A 24,224-nucleotide genomic window follows, 5' to 3' on the forward strand; every position below is an offset into this window, starting at 1 on the left:
CCTTGCTGCTCCCACACAGAATTATGGAAAGTTGAAGAGCAAGGGAAGAGTGGCCCCGGGGGGCCCGCCCGTAGATAGTCAGGTTGCTTCAGTATTATTCTGAATAGCATCATGTAACTGTGTAGTTAAGCAGCACCACACACATCAGCATAGGACATAGCCAAACACTGGTAAACAAATATTTTCCTTAGAGGAATATCGCTTCTCGAGTCCCTAGGGTAACAAAGCTTTAAAGTCCTGTCGGGGTGTATGCAGTTGCTTTAATTTGTCTCTAGTGGGGTTGCCTTGCCTTGTTGAGGAGGTCATTTTCCTCACTGACAGGCCGTCATCCCTGTGTTAGTGTCCACCTGCCCACTGTGTTCCAGCCATAGGTTCCCCTGCCGTCCTCCAAGCACCCATGGTTATTCCTGTCTTGTGGGGTGCTTTTGCTCAATGGCTAAGTTGTGGGATAATTTTTTCCCTTCAAGTTTCTTACAAAAGGAGGAAAGATGGGCACAGTAGGGTAAAATGATCTGCTGCCCGGGCCATGGGGATTTCCCAGGGGCTGACTGGAGGGAGCCACCCTCACTGGGGCGCTCTCTCGTTTCCATTCGGATTTCAAACCCAAGGTGCTGACATTCATTCTGCACTCGTAGCAAGGTGAAATGGTAGAGCTGTTTCCTAAGGAGATTGGCGAGGGAGGGAAGCTGGGGTTAGCTAGTATGGTGTGTGTGTGTGTGTGTGTGTGTGTGTGTGCACGCGTGTGCTTTCCACACTGATAATTATAAAACGGGCCATTGCCCTCTACCTTTTCATTTCTGGTGGATGTTTCAGGCACAGCAGGATGGGAGAGGGGCAAAGGGAAGTATCTGCAGGGTAGACCTTTCCAATTGCCCTTCAACTCACATATCTTCCTTATTGTGAATATTCATAAATGCATAATACTGACATTTTCCTTATGCTAAATCTTGCTCATAAGCCCTATCAAGTAGAGGAAAGATCTTTATGTCTTATTACTATCAGCAGATTGCTTAAACCTGAGAGCTTTACGTCACATTAGATTGAGTTGTGCATGTTAAAATTTTCCAAACAGCAAGTAGAAAGATCCTGTTCTATACATAGTATTGATATGTTAACCTATTTTTATTATATAAAACTAGAGGCCTGGTGCATGAAATTCGTGAAGGGGGGGTGTGTCCCTCAGCCCAGCCTGCACGCTCTCCAGTCTGGGACCCCTCAGGGGATGTCCGACTGCAAGTTTAGGCCTGATCCTGGCAGTCAAACATCCCTCTCACAATCCGGGACCGCTGCTCTTAACCGCTTGCCTGCCTGAATGCCGCTAACTGCTTCTGCCTGCCAGCCTGATCACCCTCTAACCACTCCCCTCCCGGCCTGATTGATGCCTATCTGCTCCCCTGCTGGCCTGATCGCCCCCAACATCCCTCCCCTGCCCGCCTGGTTGCCCCCAACTGCCCTCCCCTGCCAACCTGATGGCCCCAACTGCCCTCCCCTGCCAGCCTGATGGCCCCAACTGCCCTCCCCTGCCAACCTGATGGCCCCAGCTGCCCTCCCCTGCCAGCCTGATCGCCCACAACTGCCCTCCCCTGCCTCGACCCGCCTCCTCCACCGGGCCCTGCCTCCTCTGTGCCCACAGCCATCTTATGACGGCCATCTTGTGACGACTTTAGGGTGTGATGCATGAGGGCGTGACAACCACCCAGGCTATTATTAGCATAGATAAGCATTTATTGGATTTTTTTTAGTTATCATATTTTTTCTTTCACCAAATTATGAAAGCAGGTAGCTAGATTTTTTTGTCTTCAAAGAGGCATGACTATTTCAATTTTGCTAAGATATTTTCTGTCTGAAAATGTGTGTATACAGCGTTCACTTCTAATTTAAATGCTTCCTTATACATGTTGGTGATACATGAATGTTTTTTGATGACTTGGAAGTTTTCAGGATCTATTTGAGGTCACTTTTATGTAATTAGAATGATCAAGGTTCCAATCCACACGGAAGCAAAGGAACAAACGCAATGGTTTTGAAGGCCATTTCTAGCCATTGGAGCCCAAGCTTTGTGCAGACAAGAGCTCCCTTCTAGGCCCCCAAACAGGGGCGCCACCTGGTGGACACAGTGAGAATTCTTCATTTTCTGGAGTTCTTCATAAATGCATAGACCGTAGGAAATCCCTATATTTTACTTTTAAGTTTAGGTAGATTTACTTATGTATTTAAGTCCATATGCTTTACAGTTTTAATTGCTGCATAATTTTCCAACTTAAATACTAGGGCTCTGAAATAAGGGGAAAACCATTAGGATACAAGGAAGACCAAGTGAGGCCAACCAGTCCAAGAAGTAGAGGCTTTCAGTTATTTCACCTTATATTTTGTCTTTGTCCTTTCACAGTTCATTGTTCAGCTGTGTGTATTCACCTAAAAAGCCTTTCATAAGAGCCTTCCTCTCCCCTCCAGCTCCCCTATTTCCCATCTCTCTCCCCACTTATGCACCCCAACTTCTTAACAAGGTTGTGTTTGCTCTCACTGCATCCACTTCCTCACCGCCCACACTCCTTAGCCAACTTTCATCTGTCTTCCTCCCTGACACTCCATGAAATCACTCGCCAAAGTCGCCAGTCACTTTGTCACAAAGCTTGTAGACACTTTCCAGTTTCCATCCTATTCGATTACTTGGGAGCATTCCACATGGCTGATCACTCCTTCCTTGCCTCACTGCTTCCCCGGGTTTCTGGGACACCCTGCCTGGTCTTCCTCTTACATTTCTGGCTCTTTCTCCCCAGGAGCTTCTTCAGGTTCCCCTTCGTCTGCTCTCTATTAAATGCTGGTGTTCCTTAGGTTCCTAACCTAGTTCTCTTCTCTTCTTACTTCGTTCTTTTGGGGTCATGCTGCCCATGCAAGTGGTGTTTGTTATCCTCTCTCTGCTGTCAGGTCCAAGATGTGTACCTGTGGTTTGTGTGTCTCTCCTTGTCTTTATATGACCTCCACTTGCCACCCTCCCCAACTACCCACTAGGTTTCAGCACACTTGGGAGGGCTGTCAGCCACAGCGAGGTCGGCACGTCTCAAACTGCGCTCATTCCTGCCTGCCCTCAGTGACGCCTCTGGTGTCCCTACCTGAAGGAATGAATGGCAACTCAGAGTATCCAAGCAAGAGTCCTGGGAGTGAGTCCTTGATCGTTTGCCTAAATTCTCAGCTATAGGCAATTACCAAGTATCTTCCTAGAGAGCTCATTTCCACAGCTACCACCTGAGTTCGTGAAAAAATCTCTCCTTTCCCATGTACCCCCCTTTCAGCAGCTGGGTGACCTTTCTAAACTTCAGTCTGATCGTGGCCACCTGCCTGCTTAAAGTCCTTCAGATTTCCCATGGCTCCTCCTGCAGACTTCTTACAGTAACTTCCCCTCTGGCACTCTGGGTGGCACCTTCCTCTCCCGCTTCGTCTCCCATTGCCTTCTCTTCCATGTGCTTCTCCGGCCACCCTGAACCTTCCAGGTCCTCAGTGGCACCGGTTGTGCTCTCAGCTGAGCAGTTACCTGGGGTCCCTCCTGCCTCAAAGGCATCTTGTACCCCTGCTCTCTGGGAGCCCCTGGTGTTGGCACACTGCACCAGGGGCACTTCATCTGCCAGCTCAGGGCCACTACCCAGGATGCCTTACTGACTCCGCCCCTTCTCCCACCCTCTATGCTCAATGGGGCGAGGTGTCTTGCCATGTGTTGCACTGTACCCTCTTCTTCCCCCATCATAGCACTTTAATTGCTTCTTTATCTCTTTCCCACTAGACAGTCTCTCTTAATTAAATACAGTAAATTTAAACAGCCCTAATTAATAAATTAGAGACTTTCAGTATAAAAGGTGAACTGCAAAGAGCACCTCATTTAATCCTGTTCTCTATGCAGCCCACGGGAGTTAGCAGGAGTCCCAGGGTGACACAGCGGATCCATCATTTCTTAGTCATTCTCCCCACTGCAGCCATCACCGGTCCTTCCTTTCCTTTGGCTCTGGCTTTCTCTGCAAGGAGCTTAGAAGGCCTTCGCTGGGACAGAAGCATGGTTTAAACTCCATTTTACCTGAGTTACCAACAAATCAAATGCTGTGATTAAAATGTTAATAGGCCTGTCATTTCTCATTCAAAGTAAATCTTTTTTTTTTTTTTTTTTGGCTGGGTTACAGGGAACTGGGACTCATTTGGGTTTCTTCAGGGGAGACCATGTGACAGTGCGGGAACCACATTTCCTGCGAAGAAGAGAAGGCGCAGAATGGGCAGCTTCATGGGGACATTGGCCTGGAGACCATGACACTCCAGCTGGCTGTAGGGACTGTGCTATCCACCGCCCCCCCCCTCCCAGGAGGCGGCTTTTCTCGCTAGTGCTGTGGCTTCAGACGGGCTCAGCTCTCTCCTGTCTCCTCCGTATATTTTTCTAGCACCTCTTCCTATTGGCAACTGACTATGGCTCTTTGAATTTGCCAGGCTCACTTTCTGAGAGTTCATCTGATTGGTTTGACTAATTACTATCATTGCTGCCTGGAGTCAGGCCAGCGCATAGGTCACTGGACATCTGCTGACTGGCCACTCTTGGGCCATGTATGAATGTTCGGTTTAAGCTGGCTGCTCCTCAGTTTAACTATTAATAAGTAGCTCATTTCATTCGACAGTTGTCTTACTAATGGCTTCTTGGGTGGAGGGTGCAGGGAAGTTGCCCCTCTGACAATGTCTTGGGAAGGTGGCTCCGATAGGACATAGCAGGGCCATCCCAGTTCAAGGTCAGCCTGGGCTAGTTTCTTTAGCGAAGTCTGTACACATGGACAGGATTACACGAGGCTGGTCAAACGAAGTTCTGGATTTCCTACATGGTGATAATTTAAAGTCCCTCTAAAAATGAGAGTGTTTTTGTCTACATAGCTAAGGCCTAAATTCTCTCAGCTGCTGAAACATTGGTATGGAGGATGAGTGTTCGCTCCCACTAGTTTCTGTTAGTTGATTTTCAGTCATCTATTCTGGGAAGAAATCTGAGGCCTGGGTTGGAAGTGCACTTAGGGAGGTGTCAGTAGGACGCTCACAGGATTTTTCAGGCACACACATGTATAAAGTTGATTTAAAAATGAGTGTAAGAGGGATGACATTTGGCATTCAGAGAAATGTTTTGACAAGTGAATGTCATAATTTCATGGTGCATGTTCCATACAGTGAAGCTGTGGAAATAAATGTCTTTCAAGGAAGTGGTGCTTAACTGCCTTGAACTGGCCATAGACTTTCCCGGTGTTCTCTCCCATCTCTCATCACTTTCAGACAGACCGGTAATGTGTGAACAGGATGGGATTCTGGATTTTCAAAAAGAACTATAAAGAAGCTTTGGACATTTGCAGACATAGAATATCAGATAAAATTGCTGAACGAATGTTAATTTCATCAGGTTAATCATAGTATTGTGGCTCTGTAGAATGTCCTTATTTTTATGACATGCCTAGTGAGGTATTTAGGATGAGGATAGATAGATAGATAGATAGATAGATAGATATAGATAAGTTTGATTAAGCTTGATTAAGCCAACATGATTAAGCCAATATGACCGATGGGAGAACAGAGATGCTTTTAGTTCAGCGTTTGTGGAGCATACTTCTAAAAATAAACATAAGTTGAAGGGAAATTATGTTGCTAGTCGTTTGGTGTTGTGGACGGTTTGAGTTCGAGATCTGAAACTTGCGGGAAAACAGGTCTTGACATTTCCTTGAATAACAAGTACTCTGCTGTTGATCCAAATGCCTTGTTGGATTTGGGGCATCAACAATGAATACCTCGTTAATGACCAAATCTCTGAAGTCTTTGTGGAGGGAGCCACATTGGCTGCTCCTCAACTTCACTGTTAATAAGAAGTAGCCCCTTTCATTTGATAGTTGCCTCGTTGCCTTAATAAAGCAATGATCCATTGGGTGGAAGATGCAGGGAAGTTGCCCCTTTGACAATGTCTTGCTAATAGCTATTTGGCCCCTGCAACTAACACTAAACCTGGAACTCATGTCGGCGTAAGTGGGGACCTGCAGGGCCACCGGATGTGCTCCCCTGCACTTGCCATGATGCTCTCCCACAGGGGACAGTGTCGGCCTATTTATTTTATTTTTAAAAAATATGTATTTTTATTGATTTCAGAGAGGGAGGGAGAGGGAGAGGGAGAAAGAGAGAACCATCAATGATGAGAGATAATCATTGATCCACTGCCTTCTGCACGCCCCCTACTGGGGATCGAGTCCGCAGCCCAGGCATGTGCCCTGACTGGGAATCAAACCATGACCTCCTGGTTCATAGGTCAATGCTCAACCACTAGGCATGCTGGCCAGGCTATTTCAGCCTATTTGAAAAGCATTATGATTTTGCACATAATAAAGAACAAATGTCCTTGGACAAGGGCACATCTAGACCAGATGTAGGATGGCTGTCATTAGGCTGCAGGGAATGCATGCACCCAGAAGGCAGTGTCGCGGGGCCCCTGAAGTTGTGCAACTCGGGACCAGATGTCACTGAACACCACTTGCTGGCTGCAGTTGTCAGCACAGGGAGGGGGTAAACAGCTCGAAGGTGTTCTGTGATCAGCTCATCCTGACCCAGGACCATTGTTACTGCATCCACACTTTTCCTCTGCAGTTGTTGTTGCAGATTTGGTTTTGGATGGATCAAGTAGCCAGTAATTTAAGCAATGGGATCAGGAAATTTCTTAAAGTGAAACCATACCAAGCAAATACCAGAATGCATTTTAAAGAATAGCCTTCTGAATGAGTAACTGTCTCCGTAGCCTTTGTCTGCTCGGGGGTTTGGGCATCCTGCTCTGCCACGCTGCTGTGAATGATCTTTCTGAAATGGGAAGAGCGTGAGCTGGCCAACGAGAGGCTCCTTCTGTGTTGGGCTTATGGCACTCACACTAGGAGCATGACTTCAGATTTCAGGGTTATTTGTTATGCGAGGAAAGCTAATTTGCAATATTGGAACTTGTAAACAGTACTTGTTTCTTGTGCCGATGACTGTCCATTCATTATTGCAGCTGCATTTGCGATGCAGTTAATTACCTTTGTCACCTTCTAAAGGTCGGTATTAATCTTCTGTCCTTTCTTACTAGAGCTGCTGACGTAGAGGCAGGTGATCACAGTAACGGGAAGGGAAGAGCGGAGAGCAGGGACCAACAGGCAGGGGCTCTTATTGTTTCATTGAGTGGCTCTTCCGTCACAGTGACAGCAAGGGCTTTTCAGGATGCCAGCATCACCACACAACCGAAATTCAAAGCTTTCTGAGTTGTATCTTTAAAATGACTCAGGGTTTCCTGTTATTCAGCTCACTGTGTGGAAGCGATGTTGTTGGCATTTTCTGTGAGGGGATTAGGCTCGCAGTCGTTGCGCAGCGGACAGATGGCTTCTTACCCGGAGCAGCCTCGCAGGAACCTGTCTCGTGGTGTCTTCAGAAATCCATTGGGTCTGTCACAGCAGATAGTGCTTGTCATTCATTTCCTCTGGAGACACGTGACTTCAGTTCATTCTTACTTCCTCATCTGGCTGAAGTGAACAGCTGTTGAAACTGTTTTTCCCAATCATGAGGGATGCTGTGGTGTTTCCCCCTGACCAATGTTGTAGCCTCTAGATGACAAATAAGAATTTGAGCTTGTGGGGCCAGAGGGTGACACGCTCCAGGGTTCCCCAAGACAGATCCTGCCATTGTTACTCGTTTTATTTTAATCATTTTGGGGTCTCTTACAGGACTAGTGGGGGATCAGTGTTTAATTTTATTCTCTGTAACAACTGTCCCCCCCACTTAACAGTCACTAGAGTTTGCCATGCATTCCAGGCATTGTCCTCAGTGATTCACCTGCATTGTCTACAGAAATCTCCCAATAAGCCTAGAGATGGGTACAATTATTAGAGCCATTTTAGGGACGAGTACACTCAGGCACCAAATGACCTTGCCCAAGGTCAAAAAGCCAGGACTTGAAACCCGGTAGTCTGGTTGTGGAGGTCACAGTATGAGTTCACCGATCAGAGAGCAATGTGGTTACAATTCAAAGCCTCTAGACCACATGGTTATCACGTGAGAGAAACGTGGACTCCTGAGAATCAGAGACTTCCTTCGTGGGGCCTGGGGTCCTGGCTCTGCTCCTGGGCTGTGCGCTGCCGTCTCGGGCAGCCCCCTTGCGTGGGAGCTTAGTGGGGGCTCCTGGGCACTGCAAGGGGACTCAGTGTGCGAGACCTGAGAACCAGCTGAGGGGCCCTCACATCAACAGCATCCCTTAAAATGTGCAGCTGGTGCCTGCAATGAGTTTCATTCTTATAAAACCTTCTTTTTTTGGACCTGCTCTATTAGGGCTTATGATGATACCTCTGAAATGAAAACCAATCATCTTCTCCACACTCTAACGCATACGAATCTTCCACTTTTGCTTTTGTATTTCAGTTTTCTGAAAAACTGTCTCAGAGGAAAATTATTAAATTCTTCCGAACTCTGAAATTTGCCACATTGAAGGCAAAAATCAGACATCAAAGTACTTTTGTGTGGGAAATTCATGGGGTTCTATCAAAGGATTTTTTTTTCTTTTTTAAACCCAATAGGTCTTAAGCTATTTCTTCTTTGTATTTCTAAGATCTATTAGATAACATGTTCAACATATCATATAATGTGTCTAAATACAGTGAAGAAAAAACATCTATTGTCCTGGGAAGCAGGCATTATTAGTTATTTCCTTTACACTTATTTCCTGTGTGAACCTGGGCAATGCATTTACTTAGATTTCTGGAGTCCAGTTCTTGATCGAAAAAGTTAAAAAAACACGCATTGTACTGTCCTTCAGATGTCTCAAACTTTTTTTTCTTTATTGATTAAGGTATTACATATGTGTCCTTATCCCCCCATTGCCCCCCACCCCCCAATCATGCCCTCATCTTCACCCCCTGTGTCTCAAACTTTTGAAATAATTGCTAAGAACTCTTAGCAGAACAAAATTATACTGTTATTAAATGATACTTCATTGAGTAGTTTCCACATTGTGTTTTTTTAGGTTCAAATTTCAAGGAAACAAAATAAATGGAATGTATTAGGCCATTTTTGGTGCTGCACCATAGAGACAACAGCATCCTTCCAGAACATTCTCCTGTACTGTCTCTGTACTGTCTCTGTCTGTCTCTGTAAGACTGTGGGGGGGGGGGAGAATGCAAGGCGAGCATCACAAGATCCTCATACCCTATTTTACTCACTATAAGACGCCCAGAGAGAAATGAAGGCGCCTCTCTTTCAAGTTGTTCAATTGTCACTTAACCAGGGAAGCCTCGTCTGATCTCCGAGGCTGTCGTCTTCTCACAGCATCACATTCCTTTTCTCTAAGCACGTACACAACTTGTGTGTAGGTAGAACTTTATTTTGATGGCATTTGATTTCTGCCTGTATCCCTCACTAGACTGAAGCTCTATATGATCAAGAAGGGCATCTGTGCTCAACATCATATCCCTGGAATATAGTCTGCTGGTTCTTAAATGGGTGTGGCACTGCCCCCTAGAGGGCATTGGAGGTGACTGGGAGGATCCTGCATTTGGTGGTAGTGGCCAGGAATGCCGATGTCCTGCGCTGTAGGACAGAGCAACATAATGAAGAATTGCCCCCTGCCCTGCAGTTTCTTCTTAAGTCCTGCCAGACGAGACCCTCTAAGATACATATTGAAGGACTTTAGTAAATTATATTAATTTTTTTACAAGAAGTTATGTGAAAGGCCCAGTATATGAGGAAATGGTAGTTACTGAGAGGGAAGTCTAAGTGAATAAAGATACTGTTTCCAAATGGTTGAATAATGTATGCACTCTGGGAATTCCGTCTACTTTATTGTGTAATGACTATACGTACAGTAATCCTGGAACAAGCTGGGAAGTGCGATGCTGGTTTTAATTTGATACTTTGTTGTTATTGACAGTCTGTGGTGGGCATTCCACAGTGTCCTGCAAAGTGGAAGTCGATAGTATCAATCACAAGAAAAATGTCCTCTTAGGTATTTTTGAAGTTTGGTGGGATGTGTGGGCATAATTTATTTCCTCACTTGCAGGATTATCAGATTTTTTCTCCATGGGGAGAGTCTGGCTTGTCTTGGCATGTTATTTCCTTCCTTTTATTATATGCAAATAAGTCTGGTCTGTTGCCATTATTTGTTCCTATATCAGTGTCTATCTGATACATCTGCATTTTCATTTTTTAATATATTTTGTGTATGTGGGATGGCATCTGATCTTATTTCAAATGTATTTCTCTTTTACATGTAAATGAATCCATATTGAGTAAGTGCGGGCATCTGCCTACTTCATTATGGCTCCTTGTGTGCCTGCCTGGGCATTTACATATTGCAATACATATGATGTTTTCTTTTTAAAAAATATATTTTTATTGATTTCAGAAGGGAGAGAGAGAGAGAGAGAGAGAGAGAGAGAGAAAGAGAGAGAGATATCAATCATTGATGGGTTGCCTCCTGCACGCCCACCACTGGGTATTGAGCCTGCAGCCCAGGTCTGACTGCCCAGGTCTGACTGAGAATCAAACCGTGACCTCCTGTTCATAGGTCGACGCTCAACCACTGAGCCATGCCAGCTGGGCTTAAGCCTATTTTTTAAATACCTGTTAATACAAAGGTTTTCTACATACAACACAGTTAGTTATTATTTTGAAGCAAATAGGGTTCTTCATTTCTTCAACATTTAAGTTAGTCAAGATTTTTTGATGAGAAAGATATTGTAACCATGTAGGAAGATAGCTGAGAAAGAAATGTTGAAAAGATCTTATTTGTCAGGTCTTTAAAACATGTGCTTTCGAATTTAACTTTGAATACAGTTTTCATTTTGTGTAACATCAGTATTTATAGCCTTTTGTATGTTTATTGAATATGGCATTTTGCTTTACTTTGCAATGTTGTTTTCTCTTTGGCATGAAATTATTCTTAAAATTTCTTTGAAATATCTTCTATACTTTATAAATTATTCTCCCTTCAGAACTGGATTCTCAGATATTAAGAAGACTTATTTATTTTTTATTTCCATAGTCTTTAGAAACATTTGATTAATTGAGTTTATGACCAATACTAAAATGTATCAGTCACAAAACTAATTTTAAAAAGTGAACTTTATGTAAAGCTATAAAATCTAATGGCTCAGGTGAATATGTTCAATGTAATTCCCTTTTTGTTCCTATAAAAACATAATAAATTAATGTCATTACATTGTAAAGTTTTGAAAAGCAGTGTTTTGAGTGCAGAATTTCAGAAGAGTAACATAAAAGCTCCATTAAGCCAATACTCTTAGACCAGAGCTACTTTACAGCTTGTCATCTATATTTCTTGAGTGTTCATAAAGTAAAAATTCAACTTTTTAAGTAGTGAGTAGAATTTAAATATTTCAAATATTCAAATATTTGGTTGTCAAGGTGTTGAAAATAATAAATCTGAGCATTGATTACTAAATGCAATGGAGACTTCTATTTTTGTGCAATTAAGGTATTCAGTACATAATCTAATGGCTGCACCTCTGTGCCCTCTAACTTATTACCATCTTGTATACATTCCCTACACAGCTACATTTTCATTCTAGAGAGCCAGAATTCCAGGCCATCTTTGCCTAGTTTTACCCAATGTTCCAGAAATGTAACATTAAGAGACTTAGATCTTTCGTGACATCAACACATCTGCTATTTTAATTTTTTAAATAAAGGGCATTGTAATAGTTGTTTCCGTCTCTTCAGAGTAAAATATTTAATCTCTTTAGGTAATACAGAAATTCCCCCAAAAGCATGGTTTTTGAACTAGTAAGATGGTAATTATGCATAGCCCACCAGAGTATGGTCTTTTCCACCGAAAACTAGCTGGAAACAAACAAAGAGCTACTATCTACCACGCTGCAGCATCATCCAGGGTTGACTGTAGGTGTGCGTGTGGACTCTCACAGGGAAAGAATATCAGGGACTCAGTCTGTTCTTGAGTGTGTGCTGGAAAATACCCATACACGCCTGCGTAGAGACAGAGCTGCATTTGTTTACACGTGGAGTGTGTATTTGTGAGGGTCTCTCCATTCCCAGAGTCTCTGAGCTGCTTTAAATACTTGTGGTGTTCTCGGAGACAACCCACGCATTTCCTTCACATGCGACAAGGACACCAGTCAAGATGTTCTCCTGCTCTTCCGTGCGCTGACATCATAAAGGGAGTGCAGTTCATGGGAAAGTGGGTGTGAAGGAGCCACGGGTGTCTTTCGTAAGTTACTCTACCAGATTGTAGCCCAAACTATTTTCAAACAGTGGGGGCAGGGAGGGGACTGCCTTTCTCAGTAAGAACAGGAATAACAAAAATCCTTAATGACTTTGATGGATAATAAAGTATATTACTAAGAGAACTTACAAATATATAACTCATAGTAACTTACATTTAGAATTCCAGCCCCTTTTATGGTTATAATATAATGAGATAATGTGGGCCAATTGATTTGCACTCCACATCTTATATTCAATAAATGTGAGCTTCTATTCAGTGTTGTGAGAGTATTTTATTTTCAGTCATACATTTATTAGTAGTAATAAAAATTGTGGTGGTATTGTAGGGCAGCCCCATTTTCAACCTAAATTACATCAGATATTTCTTGATTTCTAGATAATGTATTTTAATTGCAATTTAATGCAGTTGGAAGGACTTGGTTATGAATGCCTAATGTCTCTTTATCAAAAATTAATCATCGCTAACTTTTTATTTAAAATCACTATCATGATCTCTCTTGTGGTTTTCTATAATTCCAAGTGTTACTTTCTAAATGTGTTGGGATTTCCATGGACTCTTACATTCAGAAGCCAAATGACTCTGGGGCCAGATTGAAGACCACTGCTCTGGCGACTGCTGGTAGTCATTGTCCCACCTGCATCGGTCTGCCAGAGTTGCCTCTTATTACTCTCACCTTCTTCTGGGTTAAAGAAGTCTTTCTAATCCCCCCCCAAGCATCCCTAGTACCAGTGGGAACTAGCGTTCCCCGAGATTGCTCGTATACTGTAACACTGGCAACTCCTCACATTTCTTCCAGGTTGAGTGTTCAGTGATCAAATTGTTCATTCATTTGACATTCTGGGCCATGACAACCCCAGACTTATTTTAGTTCCCAAGAGGTATTTCAATTTACATACAACCAAGTAGGATTCATTCTCCCTGGTTTCTCTCCTTCCTGCTCCTTTCCCAAGACCTCTGCACAGTTCGGAACATATTCTTTAGAAGCGCCCTGTAACAGTACTCCTTAAATGCCTGCTGCACACCAACACCTGGAAATGCCTTAGCTGATCTGAACACCTGACACAGCTTGTGGAAAATGTTACACAGGACAGCGGTGTTTTCAGGGAGAGATATGGTGTAAGTTGTCCAGTTAGGAGTTTGAGGAGTGCCACAGAGAAGAGAGGGATGCTATTGGCCAGGGGAAATCACTGCACAAAAACTGGGCCAAAGTCATCACTCAGAGGAATGCCAGAACGGGGGCTGTTAACAACAAGCTTCACCCTCTCTGCAGTTTTTCTGAGGACGAGTCTTTCCTGGTTCTGGTGCCTTAACCAGCAGGGACCCAGGAGTTGATTCCTTGAACCACAGAATAGAAAGAGGACCTCTATTTGTCCTATTAAAAAATAGAAAACAATTTTTCATAAATGGTTCAGTGTAACTCTCCACAACGTAGCCTTGCTTGTTCTCCTTCTATTAGTTGACAGTTTAATGTCACCCCCATTGTTTTCTGCTCCTGTCGTCCCACCAGGACACGTTGTCTCCGCTAGCAGGAGGGGATGGAGCTGTTCTGTGCACTGGCACGCACTGTCCTCTCCTATTGGCCATTGTTTCCTGGGGAGACTGGCTTCTATTGAGCAGAACTGGCAGCGTCTGGCATTTCAGCCTGGATGCCACCTCTCAGGCTGATGAGATGACACTCTGACTGACTAATTAGATTGGTTTTGTAACCTGCTGCAGGGAACGGATGTGAGAGCATTCTGAGTTCACGAGCACTTTCAAGCTTGATATGTTTCCATGTTTCACTGGTCTCTTGCAATGAAGGAAGATGCCAATTTTGTTTTTGTGAATGCCTTTAAAATTCTTGATGAAAATTTCAAAAGTAAAAGAAAAGGGAGCTCTTGAAAGTAATTCTCTCAAAATGAGTGCAGGCATTTTCTCTTTATTAATACAATTCGGATTTTCACAGGAATCTTTCCATTTGTAAAAATAGTAGCAATATGCATCTCTCTAAATAGACTCTTGCAGACACATTTTAAACAAGTTAGTAAAATGTATGTAATATATGCACAGTACCAAGCTATTTGTCATAATAGACACATTGGGTGCTTTTCATATTACCTGGTAGCATAGTTTACTTGTGGGTGTTTACGTCACGAGTGGCTTTTCAGCATCTTTTCTTTCATCTTTAGGACTGTGAGGGAGGCAGAAGCTGTTTTCATTTCTATGAAAGAAAACGTGGCCCAAGAAGAAACTGTTGGAGCTAAAAGCAAACCTGACACTGGCTCTGCTCCTGCCAATGTGTTCTTCTTGGTGTGCCCTGCACCCTGGCCCTCCGGGTTCCCTCTCCGAGCCCTGTCACGTGGTGCCTCGGGGAATGACTCTCTTCTCATCTGTGTGTTTCCCTGGGTGACAGTGACAGGGAGGCTGCAGTGCTTTGTAGAGCACAATTTGCCTTGAAGAGCGGCCGTGTCAGGCCCTGGGTAACACTACAGGCTCTGGGGCCATGCAGGAGGTAGCTGATCGATTATTCTCTCTCATCACTGATGGTTCTATCCCTCCCTCTCCCCTCCTCTCTGAAATCAATAACAATATATTTAAAAAATAATTGATCAAAAGGCAGATTGCAAGGACAACTCAACATATAAAACACCAGTTAACCAAGCATCAGGCGTGTGGTTTACTTCGCAGACAGCTTTGCTTTGTGAGCTCTTGCAGTCCGAGAGGCTGACGCAGTGTTCAGTTCTCAAAGGCAGGGTTCCCTGTCCCTCCCATGCTAGGATGCTGGCCTGGGCAGGGCAAGGGCAGCAGTGTGCAAAGACTCAGTCGTGGGGATGGAAGGGCTGGCATCCTCAGCACTTCAGGGGAGGGTCCCTGGGGCTGTCCCCCACTACAGGAATGTCCAGGGGCTGCCAGCAACCACAGAGCCGAGTGGGAAGGCTCAGGTGGATTTCTGTGCTTAGAGCCCCTGAGCATTGCTAGACAGAACCATGGGGCGAACATGGAATACTGTTCCCGGGCCTGGGGCTGTTTCCTCGCTGAGCAGAGTCACCAGGTGTGCCTGGCTCATAATGGTCTTCTGTGGTGCGTGTTTGTAGGGCCAAGGAGACCTGCTGAAGAGCGCGAAGAACGAAGCTCTGGAAAACATGAAGCAGATCCAGCTGGCGTGCTTGTCCTGCGGACTCAGCAAAGCCCCCAGCGGTGCGGCCGAGGCCAAGAGCAAGCGCAGCCTGGAAGCCATCGAGGAGAAGGAAGGGGGCGAGGAGAATGGGAAGCTGCGACCCTGAGCAGCGCCGACGAGGGCACCGTCCTTTGTGTCAAAGACTCTCTTTTTCCTTCTGGTTTTCTTTCCTGAAGCTTTTTAGACTTTCACAAAAATATGCCGTCTTTGGGATGTTGGACGTAAACAGGTATTTTCACAATGTCAGTATTTTAATGTAGTTAATTTATCTAAGTTAAACTGCTTAGTAGTAGTGTTTTAAATTCTGAGATGTGTGAACACACCCATGTATGGATGTGGGTAGGTGTGTGTGTGTGTGTGTGTGTGTGTGTGTGTCTTTCAGGGAGAGAGACAGAAATACAGAGGGAGGTTGAGATCCTGTTAAAATCCATGCTGTATTGCATTATTCATTTAGTAAGTTATTAATGTATCATTTTAGGAAAAATTTGTTAACCTAAAATTCTAAAGAGCACTCACTAGGACCTGTTGCTGCATTTAACTTTACTTCTCGGCCTTTGTCATTTAATTCAGAAATGTTGACATTTCTTATTATTAAAGGAAGCTAAATTTGCCAATTCATAGATATTTTAATAGATTACACATAGATTAGCAAAATTCCTAACAATCACAGTAGAAATAAAAATGAACGAAAGATAAACAAATGATCAAAATTTCTGAAAAGATCAGAAAAGTCATTTCTTCAGTTAGTGAACTCTAAAATATTTATTAAATAAAATCAATTTTTAGAAAGCTTTATGTAGTTGTGTACTTAACAGATATAACTTCTGTGGAAAAGCTGATCATTAGTGAATTTATACCCAGCTATGTGGTACTCAGAAGCACAGTAAGAGTTCTTTTGTAATTAGAATTTTAATAATATTTAGTTACAAAATTTGAAGTTTGAGATTTGTAGGAAGGTCTCATTCTTCCAAACTGGGAGCCTAGCATTCATTTTCTATAGCAGACATGGGAAGCTGGAGGGTCTGGGGGGTCTTGGCTTTGATAGCATTTAATTTAGAGTGCTAAATTGAAAATTAATGATATTGTTCAAACAATATGTCATCACGTTGAGCTGGTATAAATTCTGTGGGTCAGATAACATCTTCCTATTGGTTTAAGAACTAATTGATTACAGAATGTTAATGACATGATTTTAACACATGCAGGAAAACACAAAAAGAAGCAAATGACTAATTAGGGTACATTTATAATTGCATCTAGATCATTTTTGCCCTAATATTTTCATAATGTGCTTGAGTGTAATATGTTTGTTACCTCCAACAGAACTAAATGTTCTATGGTTATGAAAATATATTTATTTAAAACATTGCTTTTATTTTGAAAAGCTTCTTAATTAATTTGATTAACAAATATGCTAATTTGGGGGAACCTAGGGAAAATAATTGTTGAAATTTTGCAAATATAAACATTTTCTTTAGCTACCGTGTTATTTCTGACTTCTTAACACTATTATGTTCATGTTGCACATTACTGAAAGAGTAAAGATCTGAAACAACACTTTTACTGTTCCATTTTTGTGTGAGTTAATTGAAAAAAGAATGATAATGAAATTAGGTTATTATGTAAAAAAAGATGTTAAAGGGTATGCATTGTCCATGGGCCAGATATGGTGAAATTTCTCCGTGGATTTAACTGGGTTCTTGGGGAGGTAAGTGAGAGCGCATTTTGGTAGGTTTCCAAATGGCACTGAAATAACCTGAGAAAGCTTTGGGGGTAGGGTGGTAAATTTTTACTTTTATATTTATTTCTGAGAGGCATTTACTTAATAAGAATTTTAACCCTGTGCTTGTCACATGCGCTGCTCATGCCTTTTGATGTTCAGAGCCCTCGTTTCTGGTTTTTCCTTTAACTTCGTCTGGTGCTAAGACAGCTCTGCCTACCTGTGCTCATAGAGGTGGTTCTATTCCGAACTAGCAGCTTTGCAGCTTTAGGGTTCACATTAAATCTGCAACTCCCTCGAGTTGGATGTTGTGTATGGTGGAAGGCAGAGGCCCATTTTCATTTTCCCAGCATGCACCGTCAGCGGACCCCGCCCACCTACTGTGAAGATGGTCCTTTGTCCACGGCTCTGCAGTGCCAATCTCGTAAAAACTGCAACACCGTGTGTGTGTGTGTGTGTGTGTGCATGTGCGTGCGCGCGCGTGTGTATGTACGTGTGTGTGCGTGCGTGTATGTGTGCGTGTATGTGTGCGTGTGCGTGTGCCTGTGTGCCTATGTGTGTGCTCGCGCTTAATTCTGGAATCTCGGTTTGGTTCCATTGTTCTGTGCCTGTCCTGGTTACATTACCACCCTGTCTTAATTACTGTAACTTTATAATGTTTTTTATCAGAGAGTATAGGTCTCCCCACCTTTTTTCTTCAACATTTTCGTGGTTATTTTTGGCTCTTTGTGTCTCTCTCTATACTTTAGTATTCCAATCTGTTCACAGGGTGCATTTCTCCATTTATTTAGGACTTAGTTAATTTCTCTTAATACAATTTTATAGATTTCTGTGAAAGGTCTTGCACCTCTTTCATTATGTTTATCCTTTCGTGTTTGATGTTTTTCATACCGTTAGAAATAGTAACATTTTACAATTTAAATTTGCAAATTGATTATTTAGGGTATATAGAAAATATAATAGGTTGTTTTGTTTTGCAACATTATTCTGTTTTGTGACAGGTTTTATAACCCTCATTTGTCTGTTGGTGAAACCAAGGCATGACTCCGTGTAGGGGGCCCCAGAAGTTACACTTACTGTCTTTCAATTCAGCACTTTTTATTCCTCCACAGTTATTTTAGCAGCATCTTGTCCGAAAGGTAAAGGAAAGTGTAAGTCATCCAAAGTATGTTTAAGTCAGAGTTGCTTTAAGCTTAAAACCAAGGAGTTCTAAAGATGCAGTGAGGGGGTTTATTCCTTTAAGTTTTTGTCATGGTGAACGTGTTACTAATATCCTGGTGTGTCATTAGGCATAAAAGGACTTCTAAATTCTTTAAATTTAAAGTCTTTCTAAATTCTTTAATAATTCCCAGGCCCTAATGGGAATATACATAGGAATATATTGGGATAGGTATATGTGAATATATATTTGTTTGTTGAAAGATTTGTGTCTGCATTTGTCCATTTCCAAATATGCCACATAAATATTGTCCTCTCTTCTGTACAGTCTCTTTATAAACAATGCACACATGTTTAGGTTTTAGGATTGCTAAAACAAACATACTAACAGCTCCTGGCACATCGCTTCATAGTCCTTTTTATCTGTCTTTTGTTTATGCAACCATAGATGTTAGCGTTTCTAACAACGAATGCACAGTTCCTTGATGGGCAAAACAAACCAGAGGTAGGGAAGGATCGCGGCAGCTTTCACAAGAGTGTTTTGCAGAACTTCTTACTCTGCAGAAAGCAGCGAAGCACAGGTGCATGGAGATGCCAGTCAAACAGAACCTCAAGGGCAGGGTGACTGCTCAGGGATTAGAGGTTTTGCTCAGCAGCTGATATTAATGTCATAGATTCTTAAAGTTCTCTTCATCTGTTTCACTCGGAAGATGGAGCTGCTGCTTGCCAGCACATTCAGGGTGAGTAATTGGACTCCGAGCCAGAGCGACCAGATTCTAGGTGTTCTGCACAGTGTTCGTCATCAGTATAGCCGTACCTGGGCCTCCATGGATTCTGACGTTTTTTCTCACACAGTACAGTGCTGCAGGCATGTGGGCCCAGGAGGTGTGAGGTCCCAGCATTGTGCTGAGAAGGCCCGGCTAACGATCGGATTCCCACTGTTCTAGTCTCCTCGCCATATTTGGGTCCGGTTCCGTCTTGGAGCCTCTGAAGGCCTTTCCTCCTTTTGCCAGAGCAGCAGCTGGACGGGCGGACGGGATCAGGTGTGCAATGACACCCTCCCTTCCGGATTTCTCCTCTCCTTCCATGGAAGTCTTCCTGCTGCTCCCTCCACGCTCCGGATGTTTCTCTGGTCCCAGGATCTTCCCCTGATTCCCTTCTCTGCTCAAATTTTCATTAGCCTTGTGAGCAGAAATACCAAGCTTTCTGGAAAACATTTTAAAATCTCAGTCAGGCTACCACCCAGAAATAAGGCAGGCAACACTCTGAGTTTGCTCCTGGGTGAACAAGTCCACTTGCCCTTGTAGCTGCTTCATTGACCTTGACTCAGGTGAACCATCCCCACCTCTACCTGGTTGGTTCTCCCATTTGCTCCCAGAAGCGTGTCTCCGGGCCTGCTCTCTGGGCCAGACGTTCCAACAGACCCCTCCACTGTGCAGACAAAGGACGTTCACCCTACGGTTGTGTATTTGAAGAGTCACCAGGAGGGTTTTTTTTCTTCTTGAAATATCACAATGAATTTCTTTACTATTAATTTCTCTGTGCTATCAGGTCCATTTAGTTGTGAGGAGGAATTTGACCTCATTAAAAAAGATCAAATTATAAGAGAATATGCCTAATCTGTATATTGTATTGTTTTCACAGCTCTGAATTAAACATCTTAATTCAGAATGCTATTCAGAAATGTTAAGTGAACATTTTTATGTACTAGGTACATTGATTAAACACACATTATTGAACACCCTGTACTATACTGCTAGGTACTGTATTTCATTGTTTTATGGCACCATTAATTATAAGATGCAGCCTTATTTTATGTACCACTTAAAGGTTTTTTTAAAGCTTATCAATTCAATAATAATATATCAACTAAAGGACACATCCTGCTTAAAAAAATGGGTAAGGATGTCCTAAGGAGTTTATAGTCAAATAAAGGAAGCAGAGATATTAGTAAATAAGGTTATAATACAATTTGATAATGCGACAATGAAAGATATGTAAGTTACATAGTAGCACAGAGGAGGGAGGGATGGGCTCCAGGGTACACAGGAGGAGGGGGTACACTGGGTGTGTCAGGGAAATTTTTATGAAAAAGCCTATGGAGCCTCCCAGGGGTAAGAGATTTCTAGGTAAAAACTGTGGAAACAAACATTTCCAGCAATGCTGTCAACGATGAAAGAGCTTGGTGAGGTCTAAGGTGATATGCAGCTGAGAGCTGGAATGCAATGTGCGTGGGAAGAAAAGTGAGGAGGAGGTGCTGCCCCAATGCCTTGCGAAATGGTCTGCATGTATTTAATGGAAAGCCACCCAAAGCCTAAGCAGAGTGAGGCACGAGCTGGTTATTTGCGACATTAATTCATGAATATGATAATGATCTATCAGGCAAGTACCATATAGCAGACCTTGGAGTAGGTCTGAAATTCAGGGGTTGGCAAGTCAGAGTTGTTCCGTGTCCAGCGTACAGTCAGGGGCGAAGATAGGTGATTGAATGCGGTGATCATTATTTTCTTGACACAGAATATTAACGCAGAAACAAAGGGGGCAAGCAGTGCCGTGAGCACAGGCTCTAACCAGGTTTCCTGGGATCACAGTCAGCATCCTTTGGCCAACGTTAAGCGCCAGCCTGTTTTGTCTTCCGGACGGAAAGTATAGTGTCCATCGGTGACTGACAGGGCGCTTAATGTGTTAATGGAAAATGGAGTTTCCACTGAGGGTAAGAATGTAAACAGAGTATACCCCTCATGAGCTTCTTGAGAGAGTTAAATGGGAGTCATGCTGGCATATGATAGGCATTAATAAAAGTGAATTCTTGTCAGTGTCATGATCGAGGAGCTCATGGGTCTCTCCCAAACTAGTCTAGAGGGAGTCTAGGAGGACATCCCACAAGAAGGGAAGCCTCGGCGGAGACCTGATAATGGGACCAAGTGGGTGGGGGTGGAACATATATATTATATACACACACATATATTTTACACGTGTTATATATGTGAAGTGTGTAATATATATATATATCCCTCCCATTTCTCACTCTTCCTGGTGGTTCACTTCTCTTCCCTGGAATCAACAATTAAACTATTACACAGAAGACTTGTCTCAGCTACTTAGCTGGGGAGAACCCAGAATAAGCGAGTCGATGTCAGGAATGGCTCTAGAAAGCCCTTAGGATGGATTCTGGAACAATCACTCACTAGTCAAGTAGCACCAAGGACCTCCTGCTGGTGGCACGCACAGAGGCGCTCCCTCTCTCTCTCTCACACACACACACACACACCTGGAGTAGCTTAGGGCCAGGTACAGGGAGAAGCGAAGTAATTGCTTTAGCACCTGAGTGGCATGGGGTTGTTGGTCATTTAAAGGATGTGCCCCGGCTGTGGGAATCCTCAGGAATGAAAACAGCGGGCTCAGTTCCACCGCCCACCCCGCGGGAGCCTGGAAAGCTGAGCTCCTTCAGGCCGCACGGCCACAGTCTCCTCAGGAGGCCAGGAGGACTGGGACATCACGCCTGGCTGTGGGGCTGCAGGGACTGAGGCACAGGTGCGCGGGCTTCCTGTGCAAAAGCGAGGCCCCGCCAAGGAAGGCTTGAGGTGGGAAACTTTGGATGGATGGATCCAAAACACCTTGGCCCTCTGAGTCTCCGAACCCCGAACCCCACACCAACAGCAGTAGCCTTTCCCCGCCCAGAGGGTGGAGGGAAGCAGCCTGTTTGCCCTGGAGCCCATCCCAGGCCTGAGCTGAGGCGGCGCCTGGAGGAAGACCTGTTCCCTGAAGAGGCACCCTCACCCACAGTCCTGCAGAACCGTGAGTACCTGCGCCCCAGCGGGCGGTGCGGCCTCCACTTACTCACCGCTAGACCCTGGCTGGGAGGGTGAAAGGACTGGGTGAGGGGACAGAACATAAGGCCTGACGGGAGGGTGTACAACCCCCCTGGAGAATTCTCCTGTAACACGGAGTTCCTGGGAAAGGCAAGGACGAGGAGCTGATAGTAATAGGCCCGCTGCATGGCTCCTTGAAGCTTGAACACAACGGTCCACAAATTACAGAAGGTGGAAATACCTGGGGGGCGGAGGGGGCAGGTTAGAAGTGTTGGGGAGCCCCTGCTTTCTCTGAGTTCAACAAAAGCAGCTCTGCCCCTGCTGCTGTGTCCAGGACGTCCACACACAATGTGGACTGCTGCTGCCATGGAGAAGTGGGGAAGCACCAGGTTGGCTGCTCTCCAAGGCCTTTTCCAGCTCCAATTCGCCATGGCACCAGGCAGTCAAGCTCTGGAGTCTGACTGTCAAGGTCAAATACAGGCTTTTCTGGGCTTCAAGGCCTAGGGCAAGACAATTCACCTTCCTTAGCATCAAAGGAATATGTAAAAAGGAAGTAAAAAAGTATCTGCTTAATAGAATCATCATCTTAAATGAGGACACATGATAATTACAGCACAGTATCCAGCACATCATAAATGTTCCATACTTACTATAGAAATACTAGAGGCCCGAAGCACGAAATTCATGCAAGAGTAGGCCTTCCTTCTCCCAGCTGCTGGCACTGGCTTCCCTCTGGCACCCGGGACCTGGGCTTCCCTCGCAGCCCCGGCTATGTCCAGAAGGTTGTCCGGAAAGACGTCTGGAAGGAAGTTCGGTCTAATTAGCATATGATGCTTTTATTATTATAGACAGGACTGTCCAAGAAATAAGTTCCTTTAGCCAGATTAGATCCAGCATAGATAGGTAATGCCATTATGGCTATACATATTTAAATAATCTTTAAACAATACAGGATTTTTCATATCAAAGTATTTAATATCCACATTCTAAGTAGTGCCTTGTAGAATAACAGTATATTAAACCTTGTCATCTTTATAGGTCCCCAAATGGTTGGAGATTGACAATTCTGTTTTCTACACATGTAAACAGTAACAATTTTTAGAAAAGGCTCCAGGGAGTTGGCAGTGACATCTACTCTGTGGAGAACAGATAAACGTTGGTGATTTTCTCATGCACAGTGTCCAACTTTGACCTTAACTTCCGAACCTGGGTTCCATGATAAAAAACAGAGACAGCAAGTCAGAATGGCTTCCTGGTTTGGTTTCTGTTGCAATAGAACCACTCAGCTAAGTCCTTAGGACGCCTATGAAAAGCAGACTGGGACAAAGTGTTCATGCAATGGGCCATGGTGTCACTGTACTCACACCCGCAGGCCCTGTGAGCATGTGAACAGCAAAGATTAGTATTTGTTGTCTTGGGGTAGAGTTAGAGACATGAAAACGAGGAGTTTGCTGGTATCTTCAGTGAGGGTTTTATCTCGTACGTTATACATCAGGATTTAATGGTATTTAACATTTTGGTGATCTGTTGCTATTTTTTCTCTCTCTCGGCATTTTATGTACCTGCTAAAAATGACAATTTTGATTTAGCAATCTTGTAATGCCTGAGCCATTTAATCAAGTATTTCTATAGCGCTTTCATCTTGGATTTTTCCTTCCCCAGTTTTACCTGGTAAATCCATGAACTGGAGGCTGGAGTCTGAAAGGCTTCCTTCACACTTAGCTCATGTGGTCCCAGGAAATGTCACAGAATCTTTGGATTCATTCCCATGGCAACAGGCAACTCCATCACAAAGGACCCTGCTAGCTTTTCTCTCTAAGAACCTTTGCTCTATGTTCGAGATCCAGAGCTATCTTCGTTAGTAATTTTCACACACTGCGATGCACGTGACGACAGAGATGCCTCACATCTTCCATACACTGGGGATGGGAACTCAATCGCCGCTGCCTCACGAAGGAGGCAAAATGAGAGTCAGGTGGAAGGGCTTCTCAGTGCCGTGGGATTGAGGGTTTGCATGGCTGGGAGGTGAGGACCCAAAAGGAGTGAGTGGTGCCCTAGCTGGTTTGGCTCAGTGGATAGAGCATCAGCCTGCGTACTGAAGGGTCCCAGGTTTGA

General features: G+C 43.9%; 1 protein-coding gene across 1 annotated transcript in view; it reads left to right on the top strand.

The window, feature by feature from the left end:
* PLCL1 (phospholipase C like 1 (inactive)) overlaps nt 1–16,964 on the top strand; it is a 49,886-nt gene extending 32,922 nt beyond the window's left edge. Inside the window, exon 5 of the mRNA XM_023759895.1 lies at nt 15,337–16,964. Within this exon, the coding sequence (XP_023615663.1) occupies nt 15,337–15,525 (189 nt within the window). The 3' untranslated portion in view covers nt 15,526–16,964. The remainder of the gene's footprint in view (nt 1–15,336) is intronic.
* Nucleotides 16,965–24,224: the final 7,260 nt, after the last annotated feature.

The sequence above is a fragment of the Myotis lucifugus genome, unplaced genomic scaffold, assembly GCF_000147115.1.
Source record: "Myotis lucifugus unplaced genomic scaffold, Myoluc2.0 scaffold_3, whole genome shotgun sequence".
In the NCBI taxonomy this organism is placed as follows: Eukaryota; Metazoa; Chordata; class Mammalia; order Chiroptera; family Vespertilionidae; genus Myotis; species Myotis lucifugus.